This window comes from Elgaria multicarinata, chromosome 5, assembly GCF_023053635.1.
Source record: "Elgaria multicarinata webbii isolate HBS135686 ecotype San Diego chromosome 5, rElgMul1.1.pri, whole genome shotgun sequence".
Lineage (NCBI taxonomy): Eukaryota > Metazoa > Chordata > Lepidosauria > Squamata > Anguidae > Elgaria > Elgaria multicarinata.
The window spans coordinates 33,596,171-33,622,881 of NC_086175.1; the positions used below are offsets into that span (position 1 = coordinate 33,596,171).

Here is a 26,711-nt window from a genome sequence, read left to right on the forward strand (position 1 = left end):
CCAGGTAGGACGATTAAAGAATACTGCCTGAAACCTTGGAGAGCTGCTGCTGCCAGTCAGTGTTGACAATACTGGACTAGATGGATCAGTGGTCTAACAATATAAGTCAGCTTCCTATGTTTCTATACACAATACTTACTTTGGGTTTTAAAACTTATAATTGCACATTGTATTAGAACAGCTAAGGGAACTCACTCTGCAATTGTGAAAAAATCCATAAGTTCTGATGTTGAGGCCTTGTTCCAGTATGTAAACAATGCATCTACAAAGTAAAGGATAACAAAATGTTTAATAAAATCAGACACTACTACCAGCAGGCAACAGCCAAACTAAAAATTCCTTGAAGCTATACTTTTAACAGACAACCTTCAAAATATGTATTTATGGGACGAGTACAGTCTATTACTTTCTTGTGTAACAGCAGCATACATCTCAACCCAAATTTCGAAGAACAATTTGAGCTTCCATGTAGTCTTTTTATGCCATCCAACTGAGGAATGCAAAGAATTTATGACTGCTTGAATAAGACCAACAATATTCGAGAATATTTGTAGAATTTGTCTCATTCCACTTTATAATTGCATTGATTCTGTGGTATTTTAGGGACTTAATATTTTGCAAAAGAAAAACCATGCATGTTTAGTTTGCATAATTTCTGAGGGTGAAAGAAGTGGGGTTACCTTGGCACAAAATTCTAATTGTTTTGTTCTAGTGTCGAGTATATACAGCCCTGCAGTTTCATTTACAAATTTTGAGTACTATACAAATACACAGTGAATCTGATAGATGTAATCACCTTCCAAGGTATATTTGAAGCACAGCATGGTATATTACAGCCATTAACGTACACAGTTTTGAAAGATCCAGATCCAGTACAGACTCATATTTGGAATTAATTAAGAAGAGAAAATTAGTTTCTGCTTACCATCCGACATGCTTTTTAAAATATGAAGGAAACACATCAGTAGACTCCTGATCTCAGCTTGATCAAGTTTATCACATCGAACTACAGAACTTCCCAAAGGACAAGTCTGTTGGTTCTGAAAAACAAAACAGGAATACATTAGATAAGAAGTTCATCTTCGCTCAAAGTCAGGCAGCCCAGTATCTCAAAATGGAGATATAAACACTCACATGCATACCAGCAACATACAAAGGTAAACTTGTACTTTTTTACCGAGATCCAGTTCAGTTTTTGCACACATTCCACGGCTCCCTCTCTCAAACCTCCTGAAAAAGTATTCCTTTAGCAATGTGGGAAGTGCATGTCTTTTCACAGCAAGTTGGAACAATCTAGGCATCACCTCAGAGGCCACATGCCAGCTGTCACAGAATTTCCCCAGCATTTTGTGTTTGCACACACAGACAGTTCCAGGTTTCCACTCCACATGCTTGTCTTTCAGAAAACAACTCTGAAACTATGCAGCCTCTTCCCCCTCTGAACTTTCTCTGCTCCAAACATACACAAACTTCAAAACACCTTCCCCTTTCCCTTCTGTTTCCCAGTCATCTCTTTGATTCCCCTCCCCAATCTTGGAGGTGCCAGGAAAGGGGACAGAACCAGCAAGGAGAGGCTGGATAGAGAAGCCCTGCTGACCTTATCTGTCCTCCTAGTTCCACATGGAAAACCTGTGCCCTTCCAGATCAGCCTCAGTCAGTATGGCCAATGGTCATAGATGATGGGAATTATTGTCCAATATCTGGAGGGCCACAAGTTCCCTACTCTAGATCTAAAGGTACAACCATGACTCAATATGTGCAGCCATGTTTATGATTTGTATGCTTACAATTAGGAGATTTACTTTCAAGTTTCATACTACAATAGCATAAGTATCACATTTGAAATAAGCACACACACATGTACAGTTCAAACCAATGTGGAAAGTAGAGAAGACTTTGAGCACAGAGTGAAGTGTAGTAGTACACATTTGAATGATAAAAGTGCCAAAGAATACGCAATCATAACTGACAAAAACTATATGAAACCAAACTTGCTTTGATATGATATGGACAGTTCAGAGTATCTGGTAGGCATGCATGCTCACGTCTTCCAGAGGAAACAGTACCACACAAAGGACAAAAGCAATTTGACAGAAAATGCTCATGTACGCTTGAATTGAGTAAGTCTTTCAAAGTTTTTCTTAGCATTCCTTTAAGGATTTGCCTGCCTCCCCTCACAAAAATGGCCCTGTTCAGACAACACGCTAAACCATGCTGCTTAAACACAAATGGTTAATGGAATGCATTCCGTTAACCATTCTGTGGTTAAGCAGCATGGTTTAGCGTGTTATCTGAACGGAGCCAATGTCCTTCTACTTATGGGGTAAAAATAGGCCTGCACACTTGCAGCAGGCTAACAACCCCATTAAGGTCTACCCAGGTCCTCTGCCTCCCATTTCTGTGTTGTTAACACATGCTGCCATATTTGGTGCTGAAGGAAAGTCTGAACCCCTCAGCACATATGATAAAAGTCATGAAGGCTGGAAGGCTGAAAGGTAAATCAAAATATATTAAATAGCAAGAAATCGACATAAGCACCAAGCTTGAAATCAATATAACCTAAGCCTGTGATTTTCAAAAAGGCTAGAGAAAGTTTGAAAATCTCAGTACTACTGTCAATTGCTTCACACTGCAAATCAAGGCATTAACCATGAAGGGGAAAAATAGATGACAGTTCTGCCACTTAGCATAAGTAGCTTTATATATAGATCAGTGAAATTTCTTTACATTTCAGTATGCCATGACATGACACTTTTACTTGAGCGACGCCTCCAGTTCAAGCTGCTTTAAAGGTTAAGCAAAACTGTCAACACACACTGCATTCAGAAACGTAACCAAACAAACCACAAAAAACAAATACTCCTTGTAATGGAAGGGACACAACAGCATGAACATTTCTTTCTGATAAAGGTGGAACTGCCAGTAGTGAAAAGTCCACTGTAACACGCTTTTTCTTTGAAGATTGGTAGCGTTCTTCTTCCTCTCCTGTAGTAAATGCATGAGCAGAATGCCTTCTGAGGAGTTTCTCTCTCTGCCACAAGAAGGCATGTTATGATCAAGGAGAAAACATTAAACCATATTGCAGTAATCCTCTAAATGCTAAAAATATGCCACCTAAAAAGCAAATGCAACTGAACACTAATCAGTAGCAGCCAAAAGGTGCTTAATTACTACATCTACGTCACTGAACACAACCCTGGACAATATTTTGTTTCTATATTTATGCCGGTGAACTAGACTACTTAGGCCACAACCCTTTGGACTGCGCCTTCGCCACTTCCTGAGATTCCTATGTCCTGCCTGGCTGAAGCCAGCAAGGCATGAGAAGCAGTGAAGGTGATCTTTACCGCCTTGCCCTCTGATCTCTATTTTCACTAAATGAGCTTTTTAGGAGATTCATTGAAGGCACTTTGGAGGGTGACAAAAGGAGGCTGAAAGAGGCTCAAGATAACTTGGTCTCGCCGGTCTCTTCACTGCCCACTGGAATGTCCCCTTTCCTCCTCCTCTGAGGTCCATTTTTGACCTGGGAGGAGTAGCCAGTGCAGTTCTTTTTAGGCTGGCTGCAAGGGAGATGAGTTTGAGGTTGGGTCGCCAACTCCTTCTGCAGTAAGGAGCTCTGTTTCTGACCTTGGAGTGGTTTCCTGAGCCATCCTATAGTCCCTGGCACACTTGCCCACAGACCACAGGATCACTCTCTTAGTGAACTAGAATATCCTTTTAAAAAAATGAATACTACTATACTGCTACTTTTGGGAAATGATTTTTCCTCTAAAAAAGATATTTACAGAGTTGAAATTAAGATCCAAAGTAAGTTGATATCTTAAAGACATAACTGAATACACACATTGAAGGCATTTTGTGAACCGCCCAGAGGGCTTCGGCTATTGGGTGGTATAGAAATTTAATAAATAAATAAATAAATAATTTTACGTTATCCTACAATGTATTGAAACAGTGGCATTTTTTCTTCTCTAGACATATGTTCACTCAAGTCAGTGCCTCCCCTTATATCAAGAAACATGTTTTATTTAGTCTGGTATAACAGAAAGATAGAGTATAAGCAGCAGCCTGATCCATATTATAGATGAAACTAAACATGGATGACTGCTTTCCTTTGGTATCTGTAGCTGTTATCTGTAACATGACAAGAATGTATAATACATTATGCTACTGGAAGAAATGTTCAAAGGTGTTCATACCTTGTCAAGAGAATTGCTCTTTTCACTATGTCTTTCTGGAAGACTGTTTCCTGAGTCTGTACTTATAAGGGAGCCTCTTGAATCTGCATTTCGCACACAATTAACATTAGGAGTAGAAGAGGTATATGGGGATGCTGAAAAACAAGATGGCAGAAAAGGGAAGTATTATAGTCTTAACAAATAAAGAAAATGATATTCTAGAAGACACCTGGAGGTGGGATTCCCACAGCTATATTTTATCACTGGTGCCATTTTCTACAGTGACTGGCAGTCAACCGTGGTGGCACCTAGCCATTCAACTGTCCCAATTGACTTGACCTTCTTGTCCACCATGCACCAAGCAGATCTCAAACCTGGCTTGTGTGTGTGTGTGTGTGTGTGTGTGTGAGTGTGTGTGTGTGAGAGAGAGAGAGAGAGAGAGAGAGAGAGAGAGATGTGCATTTAAAGCCCCTGACAAAATTGGATGACACTTGAATCATCACTGGGAGATGTCACACTGCTGGGAAATACAGTTCCATTTTCAGTTATAGGAGTTAAAGCACGTATATGTATTAGACTTTATTATTCTGCATGCTATCCTTCCTTCAAGGGGATAACTGTGCATACCTGGGGACTATCCCCCTTTTATCTTCACAACCAACTGATGAATTAGATTAGGCTGACAGACAGCCACTAACCCGTGGACAACAAGATTTATAGCTGAATGGGCATAGCTCAGGTCTCCATGATCAAAGTTCAAACATTATCCACTATACCATGCTGGCATTACACTTCCAACAGATGGTCTACGTGCATTATACCTGATCTTATTTCTTAGAAAAATATATTTGGGTGTTCACAATCAGTCAATAAAGTTTACTAGAAGAAATGTAAGAAAGATTTTTAAATAGTTACCAATGCCTGATATAGCACCAAACAAGTCTTTGTGGAGGTTGTTATCAAGAGTATTCACAGATTTTTGTGGAGTCACCACTGGATTTGCAACTGGTAAACTAATTGATTCATCTTTTGCACTCTGTTAAAAACATACAAAGAAATTATTTTACATTGTTTAATATGCTTAACTTTTATGTTATTGAAGTATATTTGAGTATTAGTAATTATGATTATAGCTTTAATGTTTCAACAACAAACATATTTACTCACACTGCTAGATGCATTAATAGGAAAAGGTGAAATATCCTTGACATCAATGCGATGGGCATTTTCTATCAGTAAACCAAATGTTGGCAGGTATAATGTGGCCATTCTTGCTTGATGGCTCTGTAACAAAAAGAATCACTTTTTATTAATTAACGAGAATATACAAAAACTCACTATTAAATAGAAGTAATATTTCCTCCTAAAATGATCACATTCCACAGTTGTTACTACTTCTTCACTACACCATCTTTCCAATGATACACTTGGGGCGTAATCCAATGGGGTTGCACCCTCACTGGACAAAGGCTTCTGAGTATCCAATGCTCTGCTGGGCCAGTACCAGCAGGGCAGGAGAATCAATGGAGGTGATTTTTGCCTCTCCATCCTCCTTTGTTGTTGTTTTTCTCTAGACAGGCATTTGAAACAGTCTAGTGCAGGTGTGTCAGGATGGGGGCAGTAATGGCCACAGAATTCTTTGTAATCTGGCCCCACCCACTGCAATGCCCCCTTTCAGACCTTTCTTGAGGTCCTCTGAGGCTGTTTTTCCACCTTGGGTTTTTCCACAGTGGCTGTTAGGTGGAAGAGGATCAGATTCTGGAGTCCCTATTCTGAGGTTGTAGCAATGTCTATGGGCCTCCGAGAGGGGTTTAGAGAGGAGTCCTGTGGTCTCTGGGATGCTCTCCAGGGACCATAGGACTGCTCTCTAATTCATTTTAGCTAAAATTATTTACAATCCCCTTTGGGAATTTTGATGTCTAAAACTAAAAGTCCTTATTACATAAGGTCACAGATGTCACACATCTGGACCACTTTGCCCCAACTATGCAATTAGGAAATTAATAATCACATGCCTCCAAGCAAATACTATATGAAAATATAATGTTGTGTTTCTGAGAACTTTATTGCAGCAGGACTGGAAAACATGCCTTTTCTTGGAGCCAGAAGATGCCAGGGTATTCAGTACTCTTATCTGATATTATTATTTATATAGCACCATCAGAGTACATGGTGCTGTACAGAGTAAAACGATTTTACATTGAAAAAGATCCCAGGGCAGAGGGCATCAAACTGAACCCCCACAGTGCCAGTAAAGCCATAAAAGAACTGTAAAATTAGGAATATGATCAGACAAGCAAGTGAGGAAAAGTCAAAGTGTGTTTCAGCACTAGCGTTAATGATGTTGTGTTAAAGTAAACCAAAAACTGTGCAATGTAACTAGTGCTTGCTAGGCCAATGGGGGTGGGACACACACAATGATTTGTGATGTTGCTGCTGTATTTTGGCAGCAAATCACTGTCTTTTTCCATTGCCCTTTGTTGTTTATTTGTTCAGTCGCTTCCGACTCTTCGTGACTTCATGGACCAGCCCACGCCAGAGCTTTCTGTCGGCTTTCGCCACCCCAGCTCCCCCAAGGTCAAGTCTGTCACCTCCAGAATATCATCCATCCATCTTGCCCTTGGTCGGCCCCTCTTCCTTTTGCCTTCCACTTTCCCTAGCATCAGCATCTTCTCCAGGGTATCCTGTCTTCTCATTATGTGGCCCAAGTACTTCAGTTTTGCCTTTAATATCATTCCCTCAAGTGAGCAGTCTGGCTTTATTTCCTGGAGTATGGACTGGTTTGATCTTCTTGCAGTCCAAGGCACTCTCAGAATTTTCCTCCAACACCACAGTTCAAAAGCATCTATCTTCCTTCGCTCAGCCTTCCTTATGGTTCAGCTCTCGCAGCCATAGGTTACTACGGGGAATACCATTGCGTTAACTATGCAGACCTTTGTTGTCAGTGTGATGTCTCTGCTCTTAACTATTTTATCAAGATTTGTCATTGCTCTCCTCCCAAGAAGTAAACGTCTTCTGATTTCCTGGCTGCAGTCAGCGTCTGCAGTAATCTTTGCGCCCGAAATACAAAGTCTGTCACTGCTTCCACGTTTTCTCCCTCTATTTGCCAGTTATCAATCAAGCTGGTTGCCATAATCTTGGTTTTTTTGAGGTTTAACTACAACCCAGCTTTTGCACTTTCTTCTTTCACCTTCGTCATAAGGCTCCTCAGCTCCTCCTCACTTTCAGCCATCAAAGTGGTATCATCTGCATATCTGAGATTGTTAATGTTTCTTCCCGCGATTTTAACTCCAGCCTTGGATTTGTCAAGCCCAGCACGTCGCATGATGTGTTCTGCATACAAGTTGAATAGGTAGGGTGAGAGTATACAACCCTGCCATACTCCTTTCCCAATCTTAAACCAGTCCGTTGTTCCGTGGTCTGTTCTTACTGTTGCTACTTGGTTGTTATACAGATTCCTCAGGAGGCAGGCAAGGTGACTTGGTATCCCCATGCCACCAAGAACTTGTCACAATTTGTTATGATCCACACAGTCAAAGGCTTTAGAATAGTCAATAAAACAGAAATAGATGTTTTTCTGGAACTCCCTGGCTTTCTCCATTATCCAGCGGATATTGGCAATTTGGTCTCTAGTTCCTCTGCCTTTTCTAAACCCAGCTTGTACATCTGGCAATTCTCGCTCCATGAATTGCTGGAGTCTACCTTGCAGGAACTTGAGCATTACACTGTCTTTTCCCATTGCCCTTGCAAGTGCTAATTACATTGCACATGTTTTGGTTTACACTAGCAAGATATTAGTGCTAGGGATGAGGTACAGCTGGATACTACAGTCAGACTGTACATAGGAACTTATGACACCCCTTTATACTGAGTCAGACCCTTGGTCCATCTAGCCCAGTATTGTCAACAGTGATTGGCAGCAGCAGTCCAGGGTTTCAGGAAGAATTATTTCATAACCCTATCTGAAGATACCGGGGATTGAACCTGACACATTCTGCATGCAAAGCACGTATTCTACCATTGAGCTACGGTCGCTCCCCAATTATTGCAAATAAAGGAGATTTGTTTTGGGAGACACAGATACATGAGCAGCCTAGTGGGAAAAACATGCCTGTAACATCATTGAATTGATTATTATTATTATTTATTTATATAGCACCATCAGTGTACATGGTGCTGTACAGAGTAAAACAATAAAATAGCAAAACCCTGCCGCATAGGCTTACATTCTAATATTATTGAGTAATATTATTATGTATGTTTCTGTAGTCATAAATTCTATTAAGAGATCTAGGTTTTAGTAACTTGGTTTAGATAGTGTTGATTTAGGAATAGAAATGTGTCCTTAAAAAAGTATCTCAATGGGGCATAAATAAAGGGAAATAAGATAGACACATTTAAGAGTATTAAAAGGCATTAAAAAGTGATTCAGAATATGGAAAACAGAAGACCTCTTATGGAGAAGCTACCCTCTCCGCTATTAATTGCCTATAGGAAAAAAACTAATAAGCTGCCTAGATTTTTTCTCTTTGCATAAGCCTTAACTTAGTATGATTTTGAATATATCATATGTTTGTACCTGTGCATGTATAAGTCTCGTACTGACAATCATTATGATTATAGTTTAATAGTAAAAGAAAGACAAGCCTAGTCTATGAGAATGTTTCCTGACAAATAGTCAGTATATCTATATCTAAGGTTTCAATTTTCTTCTACTCTGAGATGAAATTTTGTTCTTGGAGAAATCTGAATATATTCAGTTAAGCAGGTGAGCAAGGGGCACCTACATACAGAAAGCATATCTTGAGAGAATTTCTGAACAAAAATCCATATATCACAACAAGATGTTGCCAGCTTCTGAGAAGGATGCTTAGATTATCCGTGGATTAATTTTCTACATATCCTTTATGTAGGTGGTAATCAGACAAGTTGCCTCAATATGATCAAGATGTATCAATGTATATCACCAAGACGAAAAATGAAAGAGGAGAAACTTTTACTCCCCAAATCGGTGAGGTTCAAGTAAGAATCAAGAAAGGAAAGATGTCCAGTTGTGGGAAGAGCAAATGTGAATTACTCAATAGGTCAGATGACAGTCTGACTAGAAAAGAAAAAAAGTATCCCAAGGGTCTATCCAGACAGAAACTGAAAGCCTATAGGTAAAACCATGTTTTAGTACTCTTCTGCTAGCAAGCTGCAAAGGAACTACTGAAGTCCACTCTCTAATTCTTGGGCAGCTATGTGCAAGGAAAATTTATGCCACGCACAAAAGCCATCCACAAATAAGTCTTACATTTTCTGCTAATCTGTGAATTCCACAGAAGTTGGAAATTCCTTACCTGCACCGAGAGAAGTATAAACGTATTTATAAAAATTAAAGAAAGTAAATTCTCCAAAACAGTAGGCAGGGTTAAAGAATAGCCTGCCAGCAGTATCTGTGGTTCAAAGAAATACCTTTCTCTATAACAGTCAAGCTTCCTGAGCCTATCTACAATCCCTGTGGAAGTTCACAACCCAAGCTCTCAAACAGTTCACTATAGTTAGAACATTATTGGGGACAGTTTTTTCCCTAATGTTTTAGTCCCATCTCTTACTCTGGTAACCTAAAACAACTGATGTTGCTGTTAAATTACACCGCCAACAGAAATGCATGATGCTTGCATTCTGACAGAACTCCACCACAGTAAGGATTATACCTTGATTTTTGTTCCTTGTTGCCCTATAAAGAGAAGCCTGTAAATATATCCCATTTGTAGGTTGTTATTGGCCCCTGTAGATTACAAATTTACTGAAACAGTTTTATATCTCAGCTTTCTTAATATTGAAAGCAATCAGGATGATATTGTGGCTTAATGTCCTTAATGCAAGTAAACCTTAGGAGAGGCATTTCAACGTTTTAGAATGAGGAAAAAACTGCACAAAACCCTGGCAACTTCCAAAAATTGGTTGGGGGAAAGGGAGAGTAACCAGGAGAAGGGGTATAACCTTCTGGGGGAACACCAGCGGGCCAGATTTGGATCCCAGGATTGCCTGATCTGGACCCTGGGCCTGAGGTTCCCCACTGTTGCATTAGAGGATGTATGGAGCTCCGGGATTAGACTGACTTTATGAAATTTCTGCAAATTATCAACACAAATATGTTCTACTACACAAAAATATTAATACCTAGGTTCACCAACAAAAGTTCTGAAAATCGACCTACCCTGGAAGCATATCTATCATCAAAGGAATGCTTTATCATCAAATTCTTCAAAACACTGATTGCAATTTGACGGATGTCTCTGAATTCTTGCAATGCATTGCCCACCTCCCTGAGGAGCAGTCCTACCAAGAAGTGATTCTTGCAGAACTCATCTGATAAGGAATAGTCTAGCTGAAGGTCTGAAAGAAAACATCACAATTAAGAAAAGATATAATCCAATACCGACAGGCATAACCTATACACACCACAATGCTCACACTTTTATATTCTATAATTTTGTGTTTTAAAATAAAAAATGTATTAATTAATCAGCGTAGCTCTGAAAAAGCGGAATGACCATCAAAAATAAATATAGGCTCAAATAAAATATAAACACAGCAACTCATTACTTACAGTTACTCTATGAACACATGCTTACTTATTTAGTGAATTAAAATGTATGTATGAGCTCTTGAAAAACAGTTCAACTTGTGTTCTATTGTGATCAAAGCCAGCCCCTTCCATGCTTTGTGTGGCTTTAGAGCAACATTTATGCATGTTCAAACACTTCCACACAGGTATGTTCTGCTAAGATCAAGCAAGTGTGGATGACTACAAGCAAAAGGCTATGTATTTGTAACAAAATGGAGCATGCAGTTTTAAAAAAATTAATAGTACACCTAGAAATTCAGTGGCACCTTTGGAGGAGAAATTTGTAACAACAGTTTCCAATTTAACACCAGGCTTCTGCAGCTAGCCCAAGAACTGGAGACATGGCTAATTAACTTCTGCTCTCTTATAGCTGGAAAAATGGTAATCTTCAGGTTGCCTGCAGTTTGATGCTAGCACCAAGATAGGGCTAACCACATTTCCTCCAATATTTTAAAAACCTCTTCCAGGATTTTATTTTTGCTACTTTAGACAGAATACCTTTGAAGCACTTGTAAAAAACAATGGTATCAAATAAGGATCTAACCACACAGTGCACTTCAATGTGGTTTAGTGCTAGCCACAGAGATTTCCAGGAAATACATTTAATGAGATGTAAACAACGCTGGAAGAATGGCTAAAATACTTTAATGGCTGTTGTATAGGATCAGTAACACAGAAAAAAATCAGGAAGAGGAAAAACATTCCCCACAACTATAGCCCAAGTACTTTCTCTCAGTGGAGGGATCATCTAACCATATTTGACTGCACTGTAGAGACAGGAGGCAGTTGATAAAATATCTTTTGTGAATTATTACATCCTTGGAGCCCTGGGCTTTTATATGTTGGTGCCCTACTTCATGGGTAAGAATTTCATTATATAGATTTAATGACACCATTAGAGTGCAAATATGTATCGAATATGACAAACTTATGAAAAGATGGTATGAATCATTTTAAATTCTAAAAACTTTGTATTTCTCTTTAAACCAGAATTTAGTATAATATATGACTGGGGAAGAAAGTTAAAAACACTATCCAATGTGAAATTCCAAACTCTCTCAAGTGAGTTGACAACTAAACCTGTACCTGACAATCCACATTTAGCATCAGCAGAGCTTGCTCACATAATCTGGGGTGAGGGAGAAATGGCTAAAGAAAGAAAGTACAAATCAATCTTGCTAGGGTCTGTTCACATGTAATGGCTGCAAATCATGGGTTATCTGCATACCACACAGAAGCTTCTTCTGAGTTGAATAAGCAATCTCCTCTTCATGACATGAAAATCTGGACACTTTGGGTTGTACATGGGTTAAGCAACCCAAAGTTAACCTAATAACTAATCATACATTAACTTTGGGTTGATTAACCCACAAACCACCCAAAAGGATTTGCATGTCATGATGAAACCTATGATCAGGCTGAGTGGAGGCTGCATATTCAAATCGGAAGCAGCACACAACCCAGCAAATTGTGGATTAACCCATGATTTGCAACCATTATGTATGAAATGTGTCATAATGGTCAAGCACCTCATAAAATGTTGTGGGAAATGTTTGCTAAGGTATCACAGCCACAGGGTCAACATGTATCTGCTTGCCTGGACATTTTATTTTGGTCAGTCTCTGTCACTGTATTTAACTGCTGATTGAATGACTGTATGTTACTGTTTTGTGGTCATATAAGATATTATATACATAAAATTTATTCCACCGCCTTGATATCTTCTGATGAAGGGCAGTTAATAAATATTTTAATTAATCAATGGTTCCAGAGAGAGTAGCCAGTTGTAAAGATTGCAACATCACCACAACTGCCTGCTCATGTGACCCACAGTACTTTCAGCACAGTTACTGACTCCACAGTCCAATTTTCAGTTTCTCTTTCTTTCCCCATCTACGATGCACAAACATTTTAAAATTTAAGAAATAAAGTTCAAATCTCTGCTCAACCATGAGCTCAAAGGATGGTGACATTGACCTTTTCTCCCCCTGACCCTGTTAACCAAACTCAATAGGGGGAGAGGAAAAAGGAACATTGCCCTGGCATCTTTGGAGGATAGGTGGAAATAAATATAATTAAATAGTATCCAAAGAGCACTTGGGTGTATCCACGGGGATTTCTTTTTCTATGAACTGTTGGCCATATCACAAAATACTTTTGAAAATCCCTTCCATTTCAAGATTATCTTACAATGCAGCATGCAGGAACTGCTGTTCAAGGAAGACAAGCTTGAAGCACTGTTGGAACACAGAACTAGTTGTGCAATTCTTTGGAACAAGCTATTATGTAATAAATAAATGTAGGGCACATTTCTAGATTCTTTAGATAATGCTAAAATAATGAAAGCTCTGGAATGTTTTTAATCACTATACAGTGACATGTTCATGAATTTTTATTTTGTTTACAATTAAGCTTATTATGTCAAATTTCTTTTAAAAGATTGTATTTTTAATACACTGCATTCTAGGAAGAACTGCATATTCTTCATGTTTGCACAAGTCACCAGTGTTTTTAAATTAGAAAGATTAGGATCAAACACCACACTCCACACCTACCTACAGGAATGTCATAGGATTCCACTGATGGTGAAAGAAAAGCTAATTCAAAGAAGAAGAAAAAGAAGCAAAGTAGGGCAAAAACAATAAATAGTAAATTACTTTTTTGTTGCTGAGCAAAGATAGGAAAGAGTGCTAAGGAGACATTCATTGAGGCATAAAGTTCGTTGTCTGTGTGCGTGGTTTTTTTAGTGAGATTAACAGTGCAATCCTATGGTCCCTCAGACAGCTTCCCAAGGGCCATAGGATATAGTAGATCTACCCCTGCAAGGCCAGAGAGAGGAACAGGAGATCTGACCTCAGATTCAGCCCCCACCCCACCCTAAGTCCCCCCAGAAACTTTCCAATTACTCAGCTCACCAATGGCAGAGCTCTGAAGTCAGGATTGGTGAGAAGGAGACAGATTTGGGGCATGAATTGAGGGAAGTCTCGGCTGCACAGTATCCAAAGCCTTCCCCACAAAACAGGGGAAATTTATGCCAGCCCTGAGATTGGCATAAATAATTTCCTTCCTACTATGAGCAATGGAAGGGAAATGGTTTTAGATGTTGGAAGGCAGGAGAAAACCACACCTCCCACATCTCTATGTTGGAGATTTGAATGTCACAGCACTCTGACCTGACAGGTAGGATTATCCTGCCTGTTACATATGTACACATCACACCGAATATGAAGCTTTATTAAAAAAAAATCCACAACTTTAAAATTCTAGCAATATCAAATTAACTTTATCAAATGTAAATTTACCTTGGTATCTCTGAATCCTGCCTTTTCCAAATGGCATAGGAAGGTTCAAAGGAATGTAGTGTTCATGATTACACACTACCCGGAGAAATTCAAATTTGAACTCAAAAAGTGTCTGCAAAATACGTTGAAGTTATAATACTTATTATTTGACAGAGTTAGCATGTTTCAATTCAAAAAGAAATGTGAACCCAATCTTTAAGAGGAGGGGTTCCGGATCCTAGAAAGGATAACTGAGTCCCCATAAACCAGGGGCATGGAACCTGTTTAAGCCCAAGGACTAAATTGATTGTGGGCAAACACATCAGGGCTGCATATAAGAGCTTCGGCTATTGGGCGGTATAAAAATGTAATAAATAAATAAAATAAATAAATACTAGCAGTGGATGGTGCCACCCCGCTGCTAGCATGTGCCCCCAATGTGATTGCCCAGACCCCAATCACTCTCTCTCCCACTCATTCACACACACTCTCATATACACACTCACCCCACCCCCAACTGCAATCAGGCTCTTAAAAAGCTTCCATTGGTGACCAAAGAGGCTTTTAAAAAGTTTGACTGCAGTGGAGACGATTTTTCAGGGCAGTTTGCAGGGTTGTGAAGGGAAAAGCTAATCCTCTCTTACTCAACCCTATGAACCACCTGACAATGCCTCCATGCCTTAATTAGGATCTTTCAATTACGCTCTTCACATGCAGCAGGGGAAGGGAGGGTGCCACAGTGTTGGAGAGGGTTAGCCCTCCCCTCCCCAGCAGCAACCCCTCCTGATAATTTCTCACAGCAGGAACTCTTCCTGAAATATGGTACCTTTGGATCTCCTGGAGCAAAGAAGCCAATATAGTTATTAATTTGCTTGAACACAAATCCTCTGTCCATAAAAGTGAAACATCTCTGCAAAAGAAAAAGAAAAAGTCTCAAAAGCATTGTAAGGCATTCTGAGTTGTATTTCCATAGGTACTTGCAAGAAACATTCTGAGCATCTCTACATGAAAGGAATTGTTCCTTTCATGCATTGTTTACTGGGGGCTGTTGTGCTTCATGGTTCTTGGCGCAATTAATATGAGCTGATTACACCAGAGGAAAGGGGTGTCAAGGCTGAAGATCCTACTGTTTCCTGGGGCTCCTTTAAAGGTCTGAATTGAGGGAGCACCTTCATCCCTCCCTGGCATGTGTGCAAAGGAGGGAAGGGGAAGTCTCGTTTTCTTAGGTTAACTTGTGCTGTACTGTTTCCTCACAACCCCCAGGAAAGCCAGGACTTACTTCTGGGTAGATGTAAGATCGTGCTGTAAATCTGCAACTTACTTGGGAGTAAGCCCCATTGAACACAATGGGACTTACTTCTGAGTAGACATAAGAGTGCACTGCAAGTTTGTAAAGCTTTGCATACTTACTTGAGCCCCCAAAACTTAAAGGGGTGCTCTTGGTGGGGTGGGGTCATATCTGCCTCCCTTTGTTGCAGGAGGCATTTCACCCCCTTCTCCCTCAATCACAGACATGGAAAGTCCTTCCTCAGCAAGCTCATAGAGTAATGCCAGCTTTGCACGCTGCCAATTTTGCTCCATGAGGGTTTATTCCAGGTTTTCTCTGATCAATTTTAAGTTGGAATAAGGGAGGAAACCATCCTGGCTGTTGCCAACATCATCAAAAGGACCACAAACTTCCATGAGTGGCCTGTCACAAGGGTGCTTTATTTTGTTCATGTGAAGAAACCCTCTATTATAGACTAAAGGAGCAATCCTATCACCCCTAGACACTGTCTGATGGGCCATAGCATACTGGGGATTCTCCCCTCCGAGGCCGGAGACAGCACTCTGATCTCAGATGGGGGAGTCCTAATCTCTCCAGTCTCCTCTTCTCCCTACCCATTGAAATGCTCCCCCCTTTTCCCTCTCTGAGGTTACTTTTCTAAGCTTGGAAGGCCATCTGGCACAGTTCTCTCCATGCTAGCTGAAGGGGAGGGGGGACTGGAGAAGGGGAAAGGGGGGCATTTCAGTTGGCGAGCAGAAGAGGGAACTGGAGAGGCCATGATACAAGCTCTTCTGAGGCTCTCCCAGCCTCCTTCCCTCTCCATTTGAATTGCGGACTAAAAAGCTTCTCTAGCAATAAATATAGGGCAGGTGGACGGGGAGGCAAAGATTGCTTCTGCTGCTGCTCCCATCCTGAATCGGATAATTAGAAGCCTTGCCATCTTCAAGGGCACAACTGATAGGATTGCACCCTAAATTAGTCTAAAGCAGTATACAGAAGTCAAATATCAGACATCTTAATAATGCAACACATGATACCTATATTGTGAATTTATAAATAAAATTGCTAACCTATTGTTAACCATATTCTAAACAAGTTTTATTGTCAAACACCACATAAAATGACCATACTGAACTTATTTATCATAGGACAAAATATTTTAACAAATGTTTAACAAATTCATAGCGTTTATCACCAGTTCAGGGCCAATCAATACAAACTAGCATAATGAATCAGAATGCTGGAGTTTTTATTGCAACAGTGCTGCACATTCAAACATGCAATATTCAGAATCAGTTTTAACTGCAAAGGTCTAATTTATACCACTTGTTTTCCCACCCCTGACTTATGTAAATTTACATAAAAATGAATAAATGCAGGTTGCTTACCTGTAACTGTAGTTCTTCGAGTGGTCATCTATGCATTCACACATATGGGCTTTGCGCCTGCGCAGAGACCAGACCGGAACCTACTATAGCTAAGTGGAACGTTTTTGGCGGGAACCCCTCCCCCCACGCTACCGCGCATGTCCATGGGGTTCCCGCCCTTACCTCAGTTTACAGGAGTCCGACGTTGTGCCCCCATAAACATGAGAGTAAATAAAATAAGGTACATTCCACAATAAAACAGTGTCATTTGTAAGTCTCACACCACCAAGTGGGGATGGTGGGTGGGTTGTGTGAATGCATAGATGACCACTCGAAGAACTACAGTTACAGGTAAGCAACCTGCATTTCTTCTTCGTGGTCTCTATGCATCACACATATGGGCGAGTAGCAAGCTGACATACCTTTGGAGGTGGGTTGGTGCATCATCTGAAGATCTCTGAAAGCACTGTCCTCCCAAATGAGCAGTCCTGCCTCGCACGGGTGTCCAAACTGTAGTGCTTGACAAACGTGGATGGAGTGGACCACGTTGCGGCTCTACAGACGTCTGCCAAGGGAACACCTCTGGTGAAGGCCACCGATGTTGAAACAGCTCTGGTGGAATGAGCCGTCACAGGTTTCACTAACTCTAATTTAGAAATAGAGTAGGCCAATTCTATTGTCTCCACTATCCAGCGTGATAGTCGTTGGCAGGAGACAGGGAGTCCCTTAGAAGGCTCACCATAACAAATAAACAGTTGCTTTGTTTTTCTAAATGTCTCTGTCCTGTCTTTATAAAAAGCAAGAGCCCTTCTCACATCGAGAGTATGCAAGGAAGACTCAAGAGGTGAAGTTGGATTAGGAAAGAAAGCAGGCAAAGTAATATGCTGAGACAGATGAAAAGTTGACACTACCTTAGGTAGGAAGGCTGGGTCTGTGCGTAGCACAACCTTGTCCTTATGAAAGATAGTGTATGGAACATCTATCCTAAGAGCTTTAAGCTCACTTGCCCGTCTTGCCGATGTAATGGCTACTAGAAAGACAGTCTTTAAAGTAAGTAGCCTAAGGTCTGTCGACGCCATGGGCTCAAAGGGCTTGCGTGTCAGTGCTTGCAGCACAACTGACAGGCTCCATGGCGGCACGATACTTTTCACAGTCGGTATCGTGTTCTTCAGACCTCTTAGAAATTTCTTCGTTGTTGGATGGGTAAAAGGTGTAAAACCATCCACACCCCGGTGAAAAGATGTAATCGCAGCAAGGTGAACCCTGATGGATGCGAGCTTAAGTCCCTGCTGGAAAAGTGTCAATAAATAATTAAGGATGAAGGGTAAGTGGCAAGATTCTGGTGTTTGATCTTGTACTGAAGCAAAGTTCCGAAATCTTTGCCACTTTGCTGCATAAGTTTTCCTAGTGGAAGGCTTTAGTGCTGCCAATATAATGTGATCCACAGTCAAAGTTCTAGTTGCAGAGGAGGAGTTGTTGTTATCCTCCATGCAGTCATCTTGAGGGTCGACAGATCTGCGTGTCGAACCCTGCCCTGGTGTCGAGACAGTAGCTTCGGTGTCGACGGGAGCCTGATGTAATCCCCTCTCGATAACCGAAGAGCGTGTGAGAACCACGTCTGTCGAGGCCACCACGGCGTGATCAGGATGCAATCGGAGTTGTCCATCTGGATCTTGGCTATCACTCTTGTCAACAGTGGAAAGGGAGGAAACATGTACAGGAGATTTCCTCTCCAAGTTCTGGTGAAAGCGTCTCCTAGAGAGCGCTTTCCTCTTCCTGCCCTGCTGCAAAACTTGGCGCAGACTGCGTTGTCCTCGGTAGCGAAGACATCGACAATAGGGCGGCCCCAGTACCGAAAAAGGCTTTCCCGCACTTCGACGTCGAGCTCCCACTCGTGGTCGACATGGAAGGATCTGCTGAGAGAGTCCGCAAAGACGTTCTCCTTGCCGGCTACATGGATCGCCGTCAGGTAAGTCCTTCTCTTTATGCACCAGTTCCATATCCTGAGTGCAGACCGGTTCAGAGGGTGTGATCTTGTTCCACCCTGCCTGTTGATGTATGCCACCACGGTAGTATTGTCCGTCGCGATCAAGACATTCTTGCCCTCGATCAACTGTGCAAATGCTCTTATTGCATTTTCTACAGCCATAAGTTCGAGATGATTGATGTGCTGTTCTCTCTGGGCTCGAGGCCAACGACCTTGAGCAGTAAGGGAGTTGCAATGAGCTCCCCATCCTTCTAAAGATGCATCCGTCGTGATCGTTACCGAAGGCGCCTGTTGTTGGAATGGAACGCCTTCGAGAAGAGTCGACATCGAGAACCACCATTTCAGCGATGCCCTGACTTGCTTCGGTAACGAAAGGTAAGTTCGTCGAGCATTGAACCTGAGATCGAAAGTCCTTAAGAACCAGGCCTGCAATACCCTCATTCTGAGTCTTGCAAACCTGATGACTGCCGTAGTGGCTGCCATCAGGCCTAATAGTCTCTGGACTGTCCAAGCCGATACCTTTCGGCGGCTCTCGGTGTCGATGGCTAACTGCTGCAAAGTGTTCGCCCTGGTTGAAGGTAAGTATGCTCTTCCGTCTCGAGAGGATAGGGTTACTCCTATGAAGTCCAACCTCTGCTGTGGGGTCAAAATGGACTTTTCGTGATTCACCCAAAGCCCCAACGAGTCCAATAGGTTGAGGGTGGTTAGTATGTCCGTTTGAAGCGTCTCGCTGTTGTCTGCTACTAGGAGCCAATCGTCCAGGTATGGATAAACGTAAATGCCTTTCTGCCTTAGGTGGGCGCACACCACCGCCATGACTTTGGTGAAGACCCTCGGCGCCGTGGCCAACCCGAACGGAAGAACGGTGAATTGGTACTGGGATGTACCGATCGAAAACCGAAGGTAAGCTTGATGCGACTTCCTGATGGAGATATGGAAGTACGCATCCTTCAGATCCACCACTGCGAACCAAACTCCTTTTTGTAGAAGCTGTAGAATTGAAGCAACCGTTGTCATACGGAACTTCCTCGGGGTGATGAACTTGTTCAGTTGTCTTAAGTCCATGATCGGTCGAAGACCTCCATCTTTCTTCGGGACCGTGAAGTAACGAGAGAAAAATCCCTGATTGAGTTCCTCTGCGGGTACGGGAGAGATGGCTCCCTTCGATAGCAAGGTCTGTACCTCGAGCAGCAGAGGAGGGGATGGAGCCGTTACTTCCACGCCGGAAAAAGGAGGAAGGGCATCGAACTCGATGGCATAGCCCGAGTTGATGATAGTGAGCACCCAGGAGTCTGTTGTTATTGACTCCCATAGATGGTAATGGGGTGCTAGGCGGTTCGCAAAAGGGGGTGGATCTGGGGCCGAAGAGTCAAACACGCTGCTTTTTAGAAAAGTCAGGTTGCCTCTTATCTTGTTGATATCGGCCCTGGTATGGCCTCTTCCTTTGCAACTGCTGCTGTTGCTGCCGAAGTTGAGGCTGGTACTGAGGCCGGTATTGCTGGTGCTGTTGCATTGGCGGTCTCATCCATCTCTTTGGCCTGTACTGCGGTGGAGGAGCAGTGAATCCCATCTTTTTAGCCGTTGTTCTGGCTTTGTAGATGGAATCCAGTGTTTCATCGGTGTTAGAGTGAAAAAGTCCCTCGCCATCGAATGGCATACTTTCTATCCTCCACTTGGTCTCATGGCTCAAATTAGCCGATCTGAGCCACGCGTGTCTCCTTAAAGATATTGCGCCCATCATGGACTTCGAGTGGCAGTCCACTTGGTGTCGAGCCGTGGATAACTGCTGCCTGGCGATGGCTGAAGCCTCATTTTGAAATACCCTCGCCAGTTCCTTCTTGTCCTCCGGGAGGTGTTCGCATAATGAACCCATCTTTTCCCATAGGAAAAGCTGGTACCTCGCCATCGTCGCTTCGTATGATGACGCTCTAATGCCTAAGGAAGAAGAGGAGTAAATCCTTCTGCCAGTCTGGTCTAATTTCCTCCCTTCCCTATCCACCGGTGCCGAATGTGCCTTTTGAGATTGTCCTTGGGCTGACTCAACCACTATGGAGTTAGGCTTTGGATGTTGAACCAAAAATTTTGCGCCTTCCTCCTGGACTCGATAAAGAGTCTCTAATCTTTTAGATGTAGCCTGAGTCACAGCAGGTGTCTTCCAAGACTCTTGAGCAGTTTGCTTCAATGCATGTGGAATGGGGATAGCCAGTCTTTGATTGGTAGTAGTTTGGAACACATCATAAATGGGATCCACAACCGATTCATCCGTTTGTTGGATATCTAGTCCCAATGCCTGTGACATCCTAAGCATATGGTCAGAGAACCTGACCATATCGTCCGACGGAGAGGAAGGGTCGTTATCGTGGACCTCATCCTCCGGCGAGGGCATCGTTGGAGTTGCAGACACCCTCGATTCCGAGTCTGACGGGTAGTCTTGCTCAGGAGAAGACATCGTAACCACTTGCAACTGAAGTTGGTCTGTTGGTACCGTGGGAACTGCCTCGGTCGATGCCGAAGGTTGCATACGGTGTCGAGGAGTAGACACCCTCGATGCCTGATGGTCAGGCGATGCAGGTGGTAATCGGCACATCCTTGTTACAGGTGGCGGTTGGGCGTAGTAGCCTTCCCGGGGACTCTCTCGATCCGGAAGGTAGTGTTGGGGACGGTATCGCTCCCATTCGTAGTCTTCGTATCCCAAGTGAGGATCGGAGTATCTGGAAGCTCCATCCCATTCACGGCGAGATGTAAGTCTTGGCGACGGTTGTATTGGGATTAATCCCTGCAACGTCTGAGGTCTTGTAGGCTGTTGGAAAGAGGCCGCTGACGCAGAATCTCTTATTTCGCCCTCCGAAAGGCTGAGCGAGCGCGTCGGTACCGTGGCCATCGGCACCGACTGAGATCTCGATGCCGAGGGAGGCCTCGACATCGAAGCGATCGGAGCAATGGGAGGAGTAGAATGACTCCTAACCGCCTCAGGCGCTCGAGGAGACGCTAGGGTGGATCTCTCAGCGTCCCTCTTTTTCTTCTTCTTCTTCTTCTTCTCCAGCTCAGAAGAAGGCTTAGGAGTTCTGGCTTTCTTTGAAATCTTCTTTGCCATAGAACTCGTCAAAGACCGGCCAGGTGTGAGGGGTATCTGTGCCCTATGAACTCTGGCTTGCACCTCAGTGCTGCGGTCTGCTGGTTTGTCGGTAACGGACTTACGAATTGCCGTTTTTTCAGTAACGGACTTACCAACTGCCGTTTTTTCCATACTGGGAGCCTCAGTAGCCTTGAGAGCTTTTTCCCACAATATAGAGCGAAGTCTGTCGGCTCTATGCTTCCTAGTTTGTTTTGTAAACGACATACAGTGGTGGCAGGCTTCCACCACGTGTCCTTCTCCCAAACAAACGAGACAAAGGGAGTGCCCGTCCGTCGGAGGAAGTTTCGCTCCACACCGTACACACTTCCTAAACGGGGCTTTCGCTGCCATACGGGCCTCAGGCGACCGAAGTCGCTGAGAGAAAACTATCTACAATTAAATTTTTTTTTTTTTTTTTTTTTTTTTTATAGATAAGAAAGAAGTAAGAAGAATTAGGAAAGATTGAAGAATGAACAGGTTTAAAGAAAGATTAAGTAAGTTAACTAGAAGAACGCTAGAGGTTCGGTTAGCTGGTCTATGCACAACGGCGGACGACGAAGAACTGAGGTAAGGGCGGGAACCCCATGGACATGCGCGGTAGCGTGGGGGGAGGGGTTCCCGCCAAAAACGTTCCACTTAGCTATAGTAGGTTCCGGTCTGGTCTCTGCGCAGGCGCAAAGCCCATATGTGTGATGCATAGAGACCACGAAGAAGAACCAAATCTACTGCTTCAAGGCTTGAGAAATTGTGTTAGTCATAAAATGGCTCAACATGTTCTGTTTTCTTTGAAATGACAAACAGAGAAGAGTACTCACTTTTATGAAGACAGCAAGGCTATGGTTTGCATTTTTTGAAGCTTCATGGTTATCTTTATATTTCTGAGTAATGTGTGGCATCAACATACTGACAACGGTTTCTACAGCATGATGATAAGACGCTGGAAATCTCTGATTTCGTAACAACTAGGAACAGAAGAATTTAAAATTACAGATGGGAGCACTGCAAAATTATTTTATTTGTGTGAAAGGGTCTAGGTTTGATGCAATTTCAGGGGTCATGAGATTTCTTGTCTATTTAGGGCTCTCATTCTTGCCTGGAAAATGTAGCATAGAGAAATGTGATACCTTCTTATCACCCTCTTCTCAATACCCAGAGCAAAGATCAATATAAAAATGGATTTGTTCAACTAGCAGTTCAGTATCTATTGGCAGAAGTAACATTCCAAACCCTTTCCCAAGGACATCAGAACAGGAAAAACAATTGCAGCACAAGCAACAAATGTTGAAGAGTTGATGGTTAAAAACTTCTACCAACTAATTTAATCAGATTCCAAGAAGAAAAAGATTGAAACAATGATTTCTAATTATAAACATCTGTAATATGAAGTATGCTGGACAATTTAAAGCAAGAATGCCATTGGTGTAATTTACTTTGATATTGTTTCATATATAAGCAAAAAAAAATATGAAAATGAAATTAATGATGTTGATCAATTTCAAGTTCTGTTCAATGTGATTGCTTCTTTTTCCAAGTATCTTATTGTAACTATTTTTACACTTTGCCCCTTCAGATATTATATAAACATAAACAGTACTGTGTACTTAAGAATTACTTGGAACTTATGCTCTGTTCCATTGCTATAGAGCAAAGAAATTGGTGCCAAATAGGTTCTTATTGGTTTACTGATCCCCTTAAAAATATTAGTTTACTTACCTTTACTTTAGCATTTTCCAATAGGTGCTGGGCCATTGATTTTATAAGAATTTCAAAGAAAAACCAGGAGTACTATTAAACAAAAGAAAAAAGAACACATTATACAAACTACATCCATAACTTAAAGAAATTGTATTGTCCATCAAAATCTTTTATATACAGTTTACAGTTAAAAAATGTTTTATTCACCTAAAATGATTTCTGGATTGCTTTTCTCTGGAATTGCCAGCCTTTGTTCATTCATTCTTTATAGAAAGTACTGATGTCAAATTGTTGCAGTCCAGTATTTTTGTATTGCCCCCCCCCACCACATTTTTTTCATCTTTGGTATGTTGCCACTTTTTGAAGAAAAATGCAGTTGTAGCACTAGCCTGTCCAATACAGACAGACAAAGCACTACTGAGGCGTTCCAAGGCACCTGCACTTTTAATTAAAATTTTTGTCTTTGCAAGTCAGGTCCATTTATTGCTCCGTATTGATTGTGGCTGGGAGATTAGTGATGGATAGCTACTCAATTGCCTCTCAAACAGTTTTTCTTAACTGAATGAAATGACAGATGCAACACAAAGAAAGCGGCAATTAAAACCCTCACCCTTGCAGGACTAGAAATTGATGCTGGAGGAACTGAGAGGCTATTCAAGTGGTTATTATGTAACTATCCATCACCAATCCCCCAGACACAATCAACAGAAAAAATAAAATAGATAGGACCTCCAAGCAATTTTTTAAAATTAACATCAGAAACGACCTTTGCTGAACAGAAATTACACGTGAGTAAACTTGGGGAAGGATATACTGGATAATTGCATCCTATATTAAATGCTGTATGAAGTCTCTATTTTAATTCCAGTTCCAGCTAATTATGGGAAATTAGTGCCTCAACAGCCTAAAATATAGTGCTTCAACAGCACTGAAGGGATCTTGCCTGATCTGAAAACAAAACCCTGCAATCTTAACTGGCAATACCAACAGTAGTCACAAAGCTTTTTTTAAACTTCAAAATATACCTTAAGCAGCTTGTTGCTTGTGAGGAAGTCAGCAGATGGCCTCAAGATTGTTGTCATGGATTTGGCAAGTTCTTCATGTACGGTCTTATATTCAGAAGCAATGTAAGGCTCTGCTTTGTAAGCATACTTTGGAAGAGAAAATTAGCTTAGTATAATGCTAACATAATTAGTAGGGGTGTTTTAATGGCATCACATTTGACATATTTATATATTTTTTACCTTGACATAGGACCTCAAGTAACTATCCAACCCTTCTTCATGACACTGGGCAACAACATGGATGATAACCCTAAATGAAATGAAATGTAATAATGATAAAAAAAGTCATTTTCAAATGCCAAAGTGATTAATTTATGCCCAATGCATTTTGAAAGAAAATTCCATCTTCAGCAGCAATTTACTTTTCTCATCAGCAACTTTCCAGGGTGAGACTGAGCTCTTGCAATAAAATGCTTACCTTGTCACATTCACTGCAACTTCCTCCTGAGTTGCTCTAGTAAGCACTCGAAACAACTGGTTTAAAATAGTAGGCAAAAAAGCTATCATCACATGGCCCTCCATTGCATGAAGACTCTAGGGTAAACAAAATAAAAATCATGAGATATAAAGGACTTTTTAAAAAGTATTTGCTACAAAATTCAATCAGTCTATAAGCAGTGTCCCACTTGGCACTAGACCAAGTTGCATTAGTGTAAGCTACTTGTAGTGCAACACAAACAGTGTTTGCTTCCATGTCGGGTTTCCTGAAAACCCTGTTGCCCCATCAAACGCTATTGAAGTTACACTAGAGACAGCTTACACAATGTAATTTATATGAGCACCAGTTCCGAACTGGATACTGCCCTATACCTGACGTTCTAAGCATCTTCACTTGGAAGCAAGTTCTACTGAAATCAATAGGATTTATTGAGATTAGGACTGGGGTGCAAATATAAGAATATGTGTAAATGGCTTTCTACAGAAAACTGACGCTATTCCATAGCTCAGCAGAATCCAGGCCAATATGAAAAGATGGGTAAATGAGTATAGGTACGTAGGAAATAAATCTAAACAGTAATTCCACTGTGAATGCTGAAGCCAGCACAAAAGTACATGCTCCGCAGTTACTGCAGCATATGCTGAAATGTCCCTGCATGCTGGTTAATGCTGCCATGTTAAAATGTTTTCAGGACATTTGTAAAAAAAAAAAGTTGTTGTTTAAATACTGAAAATGCCAGACACTTAATATTAGGCAGCCGTACAATGACTGTGTGCTTCTTTCACCCTTTATATCAAGTTATTATTAAGAGAGCTTAACTGTGATTTGGCATTGACAAACCACAGTATGAAATCAGCTGGCTAACCAGAATCAGCAACCAGAGATAGAAGTGGATTTGCAAACCATGTTTTGTACTAATTATGGTTTAACATGGTATCTTAATTGGCAAGCCACAGTTACAGCCAGTTTCATCACAGGAATAGAAGCACTGAGAAGAGGGGAAATGGAAGCAAACAAACAGTTCTAAACCATGCTGAGTGTGTACATTTGAAGGCTCAAACTATAGAGCATCTCTACAGTTAAAAAAAAACTAAAATACAAATCCACTGCTTTCTGCTTCCTTTATAGTCCCGAGATTGCAATTGGCTCATTACATGGGTTTGAAGGGAATACTTTTGCCTGAGTTAAGTTTGAACTTCCATTCAAATCAATAAAACATCACCATCTAGTGGTGGAATTCCTGTAATTATAGTGCAATGGCTCCAGTACAAGGGACAATTTGGTGGTTTTATTTTCTAAAGCTGATTATCTCTGTGTTTTCTGACAGCAGGATAAGGTGGGGAAAGGGCAGGAGATGTCCTGCCTGGTGACACCATCATAAAATTGACCCATAAACCTGTTTGACTGGCCAGTCATGAGCATACTATAAATCTTTATAAAAGTGAGGGCCTGCTGGAGCAAATTTAAGAAAAATTAACTACATCCTCCAGTGTGTACATTTAGTACCCTTAAAGGCCTGTTAAGATATTACTGTCCCCAACCATACAAAAGGAGAGATCAGAAACAGATCCTTGGCTTGAACCATTCCACAGCCTATGTAAAGTAGAATAGATTATTTTTGTACTTTAAAAGGGGCCAGTTTGCATGACATGACATCCCACCATGGGTTATTGAACCCTCGATGAGGCTGCAGGATGTGCCAGCC

General features: G+C 41.5%; 1 protein-coding gene across 16 annotated transcripts in view; it reads right to left on the minus strand.

Annotated features, from left to right (window-relative positions):
* The window catches only part of DOCK9 (dedicator of cytokinesis 9), a 134,902-nt gene that overhangs the window by 33,594 nt on the left and 74,597 nt on the right, over positions 1–26,711 (minus strand). For 9 of the 16 annotated variants that reach the window (XM_063126089.1, XM_063126088.1, XM_063126083.1 and 6 more), the window contains exons 24-37: positions 24,986–25,101; positions 24,748–24,817; positions 24,529–24,654; positions 23,522–23,593; positions 22,624–22,770; positions 14,899–14,982; positions 14,094–14,205; positions 13,347–13,388; positions 10,381–10,559; positions 5,346–5,462; positions 5,094–5,214; positions 4,200–4,333; positions 926–1,040; positions 196–262 (exon numbers count right to left, since the gene is read on the minus strand). In XM_063126089.1, coding sequence (XP_062982159.1) covers positions 196–262; positions 926–1,040; positions 4,200–4,333; positions 5,094–5,214; positions 5,346–5,462; positions 10,381–10,559; positions 13,347–13,388; positions 14,094–14,205; positions 14,899–14,982; positions 22,624–22,770; positions 23,522–23,593; positions 24,529–24,654; positions 24,748–24,817; positions 24,986–25,101 — 1,502 coding nt within the window. The remainder of the gene's footprint in view (positions 1–195; positions 263–925; positions 1,041–4,199; positions 4,334–5,093; positions 5,215–5,345; positions 5,463–10,380; positions 10,560–13,346; positions 13,389–14,093; positions 14,206–14,898; positions 14,983–22,623; positions 22,771–23,521; positions 23,594–24,528; positions 24,655–24,747; positions 24,818–24,985; positions 25,102–26,711) is intronic. The other 7 variants (XM_063126096.1, XM_063126098.1, XM_063126095.1 and 4 more) reach the window with 1 other exon arrangement.